This window comes from Pimephales promelas, chromosome 1 (genome assembly GCF_988280905.1).
Source record: "Pimephales promelas chromosome 1, fPimPro1.hap1.1, whole genome shotgun sequence".
Classification (NCBI taxonomy): Eukaryota; Metazoa; Chordata; class Actinopteri; order Cypriniformes; family Leuciscidae; genus Pimephales; species Pimephales promelas.
The window spans coordinates 629,234-641,373 of NC_142769.1; the positions used below are offsets into that span (position 1 = coordinate 629,234).

A 12,140-nucleotide genomic window follows, 5' to 3' on the forward strand; every position below is an offset into this window, starting at 1 on the left:
ATTAAATGCATAAAGTATATTTCTGTTATTTAACATTTTTAGTATCAATGATATTCTATTATAGCTTTTGTTAAGATTATTTTTTAGATTTTTCGTTTTAATGTGAAATTTTTAGTCATTTTATTTAATTTTTTTAATTTGTCTATATAGGTTTTGTTACTTTCTAGTTTTAGCTACCTCAACTTAAAACATTTTCCCCATTGTTCCACTCTCTAGGCCAATATGCACCCGAGCGCCACACGCCGGTGTCGGTCTACAGTACGTCTTGCATTAATCGCCATCTCATTATCTCCCAGCACGCGCTAGAGACGCTGCCCCCGCTGGCCAGACGCCGCAACTGCTTCATTAGCTTATCCTCGACTTTAACGCGCTAGATCCGCTGCACTGGACACTAGACGCTGTGGGACTGAACCATAGAGGCTTTGCTGAGATCTTAAAGGTGCAGTGTGTAATATTCAGGAGGATCGAAGTGCAATATCATATCCATAACTATGTTTTTAGTGGTGTATAAAGACCTCTCTAATGAAGCGTTCTATGTTTATTAGCTTAGAATGAGGCATTTTTCTTTACACACACATCCACATGTTTCTACGGTGGCCCTGAACGGACAAACGTCACTTTCATTTCATCACTATGTTGTTCTTTGCGCAAAGATCTAGCGAATAAAACACCGATACAATGATGTTACAATAATATTCGCAATAACATTGTTTTACTGAATGTTTAAGTAAACATAATTTCTTAATTCATTTTTGTAAAAAACAACTCTCTGCTGTCTCAGATGACATCACTTCCTGTCGGCCACTTCCTGTGACTTCTGTTGGTTGCAATTCACAACCTCACCACTAGATGCTGCCAAAACTTACACACTGCACCTTTAACAAGTGTAAATGGAAAGAACGGAGAATCTCTTTGCGTTTCTGATGCTTCTCAGGTGTTTTCTCTCATGTTTTTGAACCAGTGATGCATTTATAATGCGCTCCAGTAATAAGAGTGTGTGTGTGTGTGTCATCAGGTGATGACACGATGACAGGTGACGGTGGAGAATATCTGAGAGCTGAGGATCTGAGAGAGTTAGGAGACGACTCTCTGCCGGGACAGTACCTGGACGGCATGAACTACCTGCGCTTCAGCCTGGAAGGAGGCCGGTCCGACAGGTGCGTCATATCAAACGGGTTGAAGATTCACGAAGCGTGTTTTCAGATCAATTCAAAGTTTATTCAGACACCTTCAACATTTCTCACATTATCACAGTTTATATTCGCTATAATTCAGAAAATGGTAAATCACACAAACATCAACATGATATCTGGTGTCTGAATAATATCTCACGCTTTACATTTTAAATTGAAATGTATATATTTAATTATATTTCATTTATTCTTCTTTCTGCTAACGCTGACATAGTCGCTTACAAAGGTATGTGAGAAATGCTACGCATCCGCGAGTCTTATGATGACTGTTTATTATTATTATGATTCTAATACACTGTATTTTGAGTACTAAATGTATTTTCCTCAGTAATGATGGTGTGTGTACTGTGTGTTCTCCTTTAGTTTGGACAGGTCTTACACACCCACTCATCAAAGCTACTACCCTGCAAAGCATTATGGGATGGCGGAGGATATGATGTACAGTCATCAGGTGGGGACGGCTTTATAATAAAAACAATTGTTTTTAAAAGCTATGAGTTATGAGTCGTGTCTCAAATGGCGCACTATACACTATGAACTCAACAGTGTAGTGTATATGGTTTTGTCATTCACAGAGTCATTGAGTCTAAAGATGATTCATAATTTAAATAAAAATAATTTAAAAAAATCCCAATTAATTAAAGGAGTAGTTGCTGGTAATTTACTCACCCCCGTGTCGTCCGAGATGTCCATGTCTTTCTTTCTTCAGTCGAAAAGAAATGAAGGTTTTTGAAGAAAACATTCCAGGATTTTCTCCATATAATGGACTTCAATGGGGTCCAAAAGACAGTTTCAGTGCAAACTGTTCAAAGGGCTTTAAACGATTCCAGACGATGAATAAGGGTCTTATCAAGCGAAACGATCGCTTATTTAATAAATAAATAACAAAGTTTAAGTTTTATGAGCTCAAATGCTCGCCTTGCTCTGTTCTTTGACTCGCGTTCGTGACTCTCCTGTTCGAAATCGTTCATCAAAATGAACGAATCTTTTATGAGTCGTTTGTTTAATTCAACGAACGAAATGACTCGAAAAAAGATTTGTTTGTGAGCGTTAAACTCCACCGTATCAGAGTCTGTTTACACCAATCAGCAGAGGCTGTTTACACTGACTCCGCCCACCAGTGCCTGATTGGTCCAGACAGAATGACAGAAGAAACCAGTGATGTTCGTTTCTCGACTCGAGTTTGAATCCGCCTTTTACCAAACTCATTCTTCTCTCTTTTCCCATCGCAAATCACTTAACATTTTTAGTTTACTTTAAATATAAATTGAGAAACTATTCAAAAAGTGGAAATAAAGCGCCTAACGGGTATTTAAAGGGATAGTTCACTTTGAAATTAATTTTTGGTATGTTTTAGCTTTCCTCAAGCGCATCCAAGATGTAGGTGTCTTTGTTTCCACAGTATTTTCAATTTTGACATTTTTCAGTCAAACCGTTCTCATCTATCAGTCATATAATGCAGGTCTATGGTCACCACCTCAAAGAGCATGCACAGAGAAGTCCAGATTAAACATGATTTAATGACTCGTAAATGTAAGTACACATTGATGGCCTAAGACACGAAACGAGCGGTTTGACCGAAAAATATCAAAATGTCAATACTGTGGAAAGACACCTACATCTTGGATGCCCTTGAGGTAAGATAAAACATATCAACAATAAATTTCAAAGTGAACTACACATGAGTTCTGTCTTCTTGAGATGTGTGTTTTCTTCACTCCAGGTGTCTTCTCTGGCGAGAGAGAGCGAGCAGGACTCGCACAGACTGAGCTGGGATCTGGAGAACCTGGACAACATTGCTCTTTCCTCCAGTCCGGCTCATTCTGGGTACGACGAACACCGTGCTGTAAACACACCAACACACACACACTGAAGCACTTCGTGCTGACCGTCAACATTGAATCATTCTTTATACCTGTGAACGACGGCCGTGCAAATGCAAAGTTGCTTTATATGTTTCCAAACTTGATTCTCTCTTCTGACCTTCTCTCCTTCTCGCTGTGCTCTTCAGCCGTTGCTCTCCGTGTCATGACCATGACAATAGCAGGTGACTAGAGTGACGTGTCATTTGACCTCTGACCTCTGCTTCATTCAGTGTGCACACGGATCACTTAGTTTGGTGTCTTCTTGCTATGCCTCTTGGAATATTACTATTTCTGATCAAATTCTATATGTAATACACGTACACACACCGGCTTATGGCATTAACACACTTGACTTTTAGGAGTAGAATTGTGTAAAATTCTAGTATCAAAGGACCCTAAAGAGGCCAAAAGGCACTGCAAGCTTGAATGTTGTTCGTCATTTCACAAACTCATCTCGGACTAACACAATATTTGTTGTTTTTTGTTATTATATGTTTTGTAAGTGAAAAAACTCATCCAGTATGATGTGATATTCCTCCATTAGTTATCTCAAACATCACTATCATTTCTCACTCAGCACTTAAGTCAGGTCAGACTTAGATATAAAAAAGACTTATAAAAAACGTGAATTATCAATCGAAAATTAAATGAAGTATATGTTTAAGATCAGGATCATTTGTGTCTTTACTTGAGCCTCATAATTACTGAACGAGAAATATGTGCATTACCATAACAGTTGCAGAAATATTTTCTAATAACTGTGCAAAATGTACATTATATTCACATTAGAATTACATAAACATGACACTTTTCTCCATGCATGTTGTCTCTCTAAATCATGTTTCCAGACAGTCTGTTGTGTGTGTTTGCATGTGATATATGTTGTTTTGATGATGTTGATTCATTTGAATATCCATATACATACACAGTTATATAAGTTTGCACACACAACAGACAACAAAATGTACAATACTGATATTTTGACAGCATCTAATATTTAAATTATTTACATATTGACATACACATTTATGAATACTGAACTAATAATTTGATACTATGTATTAATGATAATGGAGATTATAGTATTTTTCAGTTGCATTTGTTTAATGTAGTTGACTCGTTCACATGAACTTGATTCAAATGATTACATAATGTAAAACCTTCTGTTATAATTTATCCATTACTTGTCGCGTAATATTTATTTTGTTTGCCGTGAGAGACAAAATATCTTTACTCAATATACTGTGACTTTAAAAAAATGACTATAAATACACCAAAAAGTGAAGCATAAAATGATCATAAAAATTATTGACGGATAAAACAAGGCACAGGTGGGACTAGAAGAAACCGTAATAAGTAACCATAGCAACCAAAGACTAAAAAGGGAAATAATCGAAGAATTTGTGAACTAAAACTCAGACTTAGGCACGGAGATGTTTATCCTTTGAGTTTTCCACGTACAGACGACACCACATATCCGCGAAAACGACTAAAAACGCTGTATTCTTCCAGGCCACTAGATGGCGATGAAACACTATAGACTGAACACGTAATACACACGTGAATGACATCATCACCTTCAGATATTCACGTTTTTGTTGTTTACACGGAGAGCACTTTCAAAAGTGCTTTGAAACCCGCTTTCAAAAGTTTGCGTTTTCAGACGCCCAAAACGCCGTTGTCGTGTAAACGGACGGCCAACACGCTATAAAAAGTTGTACGTTTTTAGTTGAAAACGGTGTCGTGTGAACAGCCCCTTAGTTACTGCTTTTTCACATTTTAGTCACAATTAAATTATCAGACTGGTCTCATGAAATGGCATATATATGACACACCAATTCGTATTTCCATTTTTGGCGTGCTATCAACACGCATAATCACTTTTCAGTGTGTTTATGAATGCCGTTGACTAGGAAAAAAAATATCGCTCCCCAGATGTAGATCTACATTTTGCTTCGTTTCGCTCGGACATTTAACGGCGTGTACAGACACGCGGAATCGCTCGGACATTTAACGGCGTGTACAGACACGCATATGCGCGATATAGCTCAAAATGCGTATAGATAACACGCCTTGACTTGAAAATGGCGTGTATGTTTACGCAAAAGTCATGATGTAATTTTGTGAATATAATGATTAGATTTCATGTATCTGTCTGTTCAGTGTTGTCAATTTAGCGACTCTATCTCTAGATTCCCCTTTATTGACTAGCGACAAATCTAGTGCCTTTTTGGACTACTGGTTAGCATGTAGCGAGTCACTACATCAAACAGAAATATGTAAATTAGAACAGCTCTATTGAACATTGGGCTATATAAAACAGTAGGTGAACACGGTGTGATTCCATGACATGCATTTGTTTACTCGTAATCTTAAGATGGTATCACTTTTCGAATGCATTTTACCTGTGTGCCTCCTCAATGCAGCTTCTTAGTCAGCTTCATGGTGGACGCCCGCGGAGGTGCCATGCGCGGATGTCGCCACAACGGTCTACGGCTCCTCATCCCGCCGCGGAAGTGCAGCGCCCCGACGCGAGTCACGTGCAGACTGGTCAAACGACACCGACTGGCCAGCATGCCCCCCATGGTCGAGGGAGACGGCCTAGCTAGCAGGCTAATCGAGGTCGGGCCCTCCGGAGCGCAGTTCCTTGGGTAAGCAGCCGTCGCTATGAGTTTATTTGGATAGTGGAATCTGGCTTTCATCACAATTTAAACTCATTGATCTGTTTTATATTTTTAATATTATAAATAAATTTGAATTTGAATGGACAATGCTGGAGTAGTTCGGTGCTCTGGCTTACGCTGGTATAATTATTGTGTACGAGATAAACCTACACCAAAATCAGCCATTTATATATGAAGGGACTGTCTGACTCACATGTTAAACCACCCATCAGACTTTGCCTGTTTTAAGAGATATTTTAAAAGTGGGATTCAGAATCATCACTTGCAACTGTACCCCTCGAACACAGTTAATGGATATACGTTTAAAGGGGCTATATGTAGAATTCAAAACCTAGATATACTCACGTCACGGCCAAGTTCTTGCTTAGAAGTAAAAAGAAGTTGGAAAACCTTTGCAGTGATATACACTTTACACACAGTTTCAGTTTCAGCCCGATCTCACGAAAGTTCGTATCTATAGCACGAATGTCATTTCTCGTGTCATTTCTACGCCAAAAACAGTTTTTGTGTGTATATGGCACGCGTTTTTTTTTCGCGTGCATATGATACGCATTTTTTGGCGTATAATACGCACAAACTCCCCACCCCCTCCCCCCTAAACCTAACCCAGGGTTTTTTAGTGCGTACCATATAGACGCAAAAAAACGTTTTTGCCGTATAAATGCCACAAGAAATGACATTCGTGGTATAGATGCGCATCTTCATGAGACTGTGTTGTCAGTTTCATGTGTCGCTGAACTGAAGAGAAGCTCTCGGGAGCGTAAACATCACATCATTTTGATTTTCGAGACAAAAACGTCATAAAAATCAGTCTACGGGTTTTCATAGGCAAGCTAGGAAGTCGGGGAAGGTCTCATTTATTTGCATTTTATTAACTTCTCGAGTGGGTTAGAGCTAAACAGGTTTATGGTGCATAATAAGTTTAATAATGGTCTACAACTAACATTGCTTTTAAGGGATACTCCACTTTTTTGGGAAATAGGCTCATTTTACCACTCCCCCAGAGTTAAACGGTTGGGTTTTACCATTTTCGAATCCATTCAGCCGATTTTCTGATATTTAGAAGAATATCAGTAACCAGACAGTTTCTGGTCGCATAGACTTCCATGGTATATTTTTTTCCTACTATGGAAGTCAATGAGACCAGAAACTGTCTGGTTACTGATATTCTTCTAAATATCAGAAAATCGGCTGAATGGATTCGAAAATGGTAAAACCCAACCGTTTAACTCTGGGGGAGTGGTAAAATGAGCCTATTTCCAAAAAAAGTGGAGTATCCCTTTAATGGAGTACATTTGCCGTTATTACTCGTTGTCACAATGGCCAATGCTGCTTCTGCTTTTCTCTATCTAACAAGCTGAAGCGCCTGTTCTTTTGGCTTAACGGCTTGCCGGGAAATTCATTGCACCCTCAAAAAATAACCCTTCTTAAATTGATTTAATATGCTTTCCCCTTTCTGACTAACAGTTGATGAATGGTAATCTACATAAAGTGCATGTACAAAATCGCCCCTATATAGTGCACTACTTGAGGTGGCCAGCCGTGGTGTCCGAAACCATAGTGGACATTATCGAGTGCACTCATTCAATCCCATAACAGCGAGTGTACAACCGATATAAACGGTTCGCTACTAAAGAACAGCCATGATATTTAATCAACATGTGCTCACTATGGAAATTAAAGACACATACGCCCTTGGAGTCACATAGCAGCATCTATGGGTTTGTGAAGCTAAGAGGTCAGACTGAAACAAAGAACCCGTAATTGGTCAACTTTCCCCCCAAATGCAAACCCGAGGAACTTTCTGTGGTCCAGGTTAAAGGGATAGTTCATTTTGAAATTAATTTTTGATATGTTTTATCTTACCTCAAGGACATCCAAGATGTAGGTGTCTTTGTTTCCACAGTATTTTCAATTTTGACATTTTTCAGTCAAACCGTTGTTGTCTATCAGTCATACACTGGAGGCTAAGGGGGTCCACCAAAGAGCAGCACAGAGAAGTCCAAATTAAACATGATTTAATGACTCGTAAATGTAAGTACACACTGATGGCCTAAGACACGAAACGAGCGGTTTGTGTGAGAAAACCAACAGTATTTATCGTTTTTACCTCTTGTAATCATAGCCATGACGAAATGATCTGACGGCACGGGCTCTTCGGTCTGGAAGTGATCACTTGCGCGCAGACGTCACTTTTTGTTTATACAGAGATTTCGGAAGTTTTACCTTTCACTAAACATATTTAGATATACGGGAAACCGCAATGGAAGACGATTTCGGTATATCTAAATATGTTTAGTAAAAGGTAAAACTTCCGAAATCTCCGTGTAAATATTGAGTGACGTCACACGCAAGCGATCACTTCCGGCGTAACATTGAACTGATTCAGTTCGGTTCAGTTGGACATTGAACAACTGATTCAGATCACTGTGATTACACGGGGTAAAACGATATAAATACTGTTGGTTTTCTCACACAAACCGCTCGTTTCGTGTCTTAGGCCATCAGTGTGTACTTACATTCACGAGTCATTAAATCATGTTTAATTTGGACTTCTCTGTGCTGCTCTTTGGTGGACCCCCTTAGCCTCCATTATATGACTGATAGACAACAACGTTTTGACTGAAAAATGTCAAAATTGAAAATACTGTGGAAACAAAGACACCTACATCTTGGATGTCCTTGAGGTAAGATAAAACATATCAAAAATCAATTTCAAAGTGAACTATCCCTTTAAGTTCAACAGTATGTCAATTGCCGTTCTTCGTTGGCATCATAAAATTGGAGCAACCAACCATTGTGCTCCGACTTGGGCAGCACCAAAATGCTCTTCTTTAAGATTCAAATAACCTGACAAGGCATGTTCAATGAGGTGAGAGAGGTGCTCAAACCGGAGTATAAGGACTCTGTGACCACTGAGGCCCACATTAGGCGATACCGTTGCACGACCCGAAACACAAAATGGGAGAATATACAATCTAACTCCATAATGTGGAGCCCAACCTGTTGTAACCATAATCCTGTAGTCGTGTGATCAAAGGGTTAGTCCACCCATGGTCAGAACCCAGAGCGTGTTGCTGGAAACCCAAGGGTCGATCCGTTGCTCTATGGGGCAGTGTGGACACAACTAGCGAGGCAGGTTTAGAAGTAGAAAACAGATAGTGTTTACTTAGATCCAGCATCAGTGCTGGGTTCAGCAAGGTACAAATCAACAGTGGCTGATGCAGGCAAACGAGCCCAATAACATAAACCAGCGTCACCAGAGAAGCTGGTCTGAGGACAAGTCTTTCAAACGGAGAAAATACAGACCTTCAAGACTGAGCTAAGGTATCCACAAATGCAAGTCTTTAAGGCTACGTTTACACGGAAACGATTCAAAAGTGGCGTTGCGTCATCTTTTTTTATTCTGCGTTTAGACGAGCGTTTTGTGTGGGAAATCCGTGTGCAAATGGAGACGCAAAAGTGTGTGAAATTCAATGTAGTATGCACTTCAGGCGGCTAGGAGTGCATACGACAACACCAAGTCCGCGCGCCTGCGTACAACTTTCACCGTCAAGCAGACTTTTGCGTTTTTACCGTTTACACGGAAACGCGGCGGTGAAGCGTTTTTAAGATTTCACACTCTGGAGAGTACTTTCACTTTTTTGCGTTTTTGAGCCTCAAAAACGGCGTTGCCGTGTAAACGAAAGGCACATCCGATAAAATATTTTTACGTTTTCACCCGCGAGCGTTCTCGTGTAAACAGGGCCTGAATATACACCTCTAATAAGCCAGGAGCAGGTGATTTCATTGAACCAATAATGAGCAGTGGATTAGGAGGAAGATGAGGAAGGTTTTGTGCTCTCAGTCTCCCTCTGCTGGACAGACTGTTTTGCAGAACGAACGAGCCTCATGAATCATGGCCCAGATCCGGCCCACATTTGGTACACATGGTCTCCACACGGCCCGGGTGTGGGCCGGATCCGGGCCGACACTATGTTGCTGTCTAGCATGGATCTGAGTTTTAGCGTAGACTTTAGGAAAAGGGTAACTTTTTTAAAGGGTAATACGAGGGTTGTTTTTTTCTCTCTCTCTCATTTGTTTAACTTCTAAATTAAACAAACTCGACAATATGCCACCTATGCTCTCTTTTCCCACTGCTGCTATTGGATGACAGTAAGCTCCACCTCCCCACTGCCCCGCCCCCTCTGAACGAGGGCGAGAGCTTGGTTAGCCGCATCCTTCAACTGGGCCCGCCGGGGACCAAATTTCTGGGGTAGGAGTGACACAAGAAACCACCAATGGATGGCCGTCCCACACCCCACTTCCTCCTCTCTCACTGTCTTCCTTTTCTTGTGTTGCATTGGTTGTGTTCTGCTTTCATTGTAAAGTGGCTCTGTTCAGTAGTCAGTCGGTGCACCCTAGCGTCATTTTCATTTTAGCCTCGATCGCTCATGATTGTTTCCAAACTTGTTGAAGCTAATCAACAAACTGTGATTATACTTCGATTCTTTACCATCAAAAGGTCACAGGTTTGGAAAATTCATGACCAAAACAGTATTTCTAGTGTTTTTCAGAAGTGTGTTATTCTGAATCATCAATCCGTGTTTCCGTTAGCTCCTTTAGCGACTGTTTGTGCTCGTCTTGTTTTGTATGTTTTGCTGCTTTAGTTGAAGCATGAGTTTCTGTGGCTGTGTGCACTTTTTAGGTTTGAACATAACATATTTGTTATGGCGTTTTTCTTTTCAGTATGTTTGTGAAAGTTTTCATTTATTTAGGCCATACTATATCCACTAGATTGGTAGATCTGAGCATGTCAATACGTTTCAGCCCTAAAGTTAAAGCAACTGAAAAACAAGTCCAGTTACTCTTGATAAAGTTTCTTTTTGTGTTTTTTAAATACTCAAATCATTTAATTTGTTTATACATGATATAGACTTTATTGTACCCAGTTGTTGCTAATCTTAGCCGTTAGCATTACTGAACAAGAAACAAGTAAATAAAATGAGAATTTTCTGATTCCCCAGAGCGCAATATAGTATCGGCCCACATTCGGGCCACATTGTCGGATCTGGGCCGACACTATGTTGCTCTCTGGGTCTCATTTCTGTATATTATACTATTCAATTATACTAGAAAAATACGCCTCTCTCAAGTTTGTCTCAGTGATTCATAGGTAAATGTATTAGCCTAATTTTTGGAAGAAATTGAATAACGTTGTAACTCCTGCCGGGTCTCAGGCCTGTGATTGTGGAGATCCCGCACTTTGCGGCTCTGAGAGGGAAAGAGAGGGAGCTGGTGATCTTACGCAGTGAAACTGGCGAGAGCTGGAAAGAGCATCACTGCGAACACACAGAAGAAGAGCTCAACCAGATCCTCAACGGCATGGACGAGGGTGAGGAGAAACGCATCCGGATCCGGCCGTGTGGAATCCACGTGTAGGCCGGATCTGGGCCAACACCATGTTAAATTATAACCTCTCATTGCAGAGATTTGCTTCCACTAATATTGAATAAATATTAGAAATGGGCCGATGGTGTACAGTATATCCACCTTAAATTTCAGGGCTGGACCCGCCAGAAGAGTTGGAGAGGAAGCGCATCTGTCGCATTATCACTCGAGACTTTCCACAGTACTTTGCTGTGATTTCGCGGATTAAGCAGGACAGTAATCTCATTGGTCCAGAAGGGGGCGTTCTGAGCAGCACCGTGGTTCCTCAAGTACAGGCCGTCTTCCCGGAGGGAGCGCTCACTAAACGCATCCGCGTCGGCCTGCAGGTACGGTAGCACAACCGTTCTTAGATGCAGAATCAGTCTTTACTGTGGACTCAGATTTGACCCGATAGCAACTAGGGCTGTCACTTTACGCTCCAAAATAGATTGCACAATTCATCGGACCAACCAACACAAGTATCAGAGCGAAAATAGGGAATCTTTTTCAACCAAAAATGTGTGTTAGGTGGACAGATCAATACAGGACACAGGACATGTAGGGTGTTGGAAAATAACAATTTCTTGTCGGTTAACCAGATGCTTTTTAATATTCGCTATTACTTCAATGTGAACAAGCGAGCCGTTATTTGTTGCTCAGTGACGTGTGTGTGTTCAAGTAGATGAGAATCATGAGGATGTATTTGCGCTAAATCCGCACAGATTTGTCTTACACGAACTTCCCAGCAAAGAAAGTGAGTAAACATAGAAACACGCCTGATTGGCTCGTGATTTCCCGCCAAAGTTCGCTAAGTTTGTAGCGCATTTGGCGGGTCGAGTGTGTTAATCTCAATCCCTGAATGTTGCGCTCCTGTTAGTCACAAAACTTCCCGCCAATAAATCTAAATGATCAGAAATATTTCTGACTTGTGCGTCTCAAGCGCCTCTTTACGCCTCTTTACGTTAGATTACACGTTTTTTTTGTCTGTT

General features: G+C 40.6%; 1 protein-coding gene across 19 annotated transcripts in view; it reads left to right on the forward strand.

Annotated features, from left to right (window-relative positions):
* Positions 1 to 12,140, forward strand: part of ank2b (ankyrin 2b, neuronal) — a 125,869-nt gene that overhangs the window by 75,656 nt on the left and 38,073 nt on the right. For 12 of the 19 annotated variants that reach the window (XM_089131734.1, XM_089131748.1, XM_089131786.1 and 9 more), the window contains 9 exons: positions 1,016 to 1,157; positions 1,408 to 1,419; positions 1,557 to 1,644; positions 2,917 to 3,020; positions 3,205 to 3,240; positions 5,485 to 5,709; positions 9,899 to 9,997; positions 10,962 to 11,116; positions 11,287 to 11,498. In XM_089131734.1, the coding sequence (XP_088987860.1) occupies positions 1,016 to 1,157; positions 1,408 to 1,419; positions 1,557 to 1,644; positions 2,917 to 3,020; positions 3,205 to 3,240; positions 5,485 to 5,709; positions 9,899 to 9,997; positions 10,962 to 11,116; positions 11,287 to 11,498 (1,073 nt within the window). The remainder of the gene's footprint in view (positions 1 to 1,015; positions 1,158 to 1,407; positions 1,420 to 1,556; positions 1,645 to 2,916; positions 3,021 to 3,204; positions 3,241 to 5,484; positions 5,710 to 9,898; positions 9,998 to 10,961; positions 11,117 to 11,286; positions 11,499 to 12,140) is intronic. The other 7 variants (XM_089131745.1, XM_089131788.1, XM_089131761.1 and 4 more) reach the window with 5 other exon arrangements.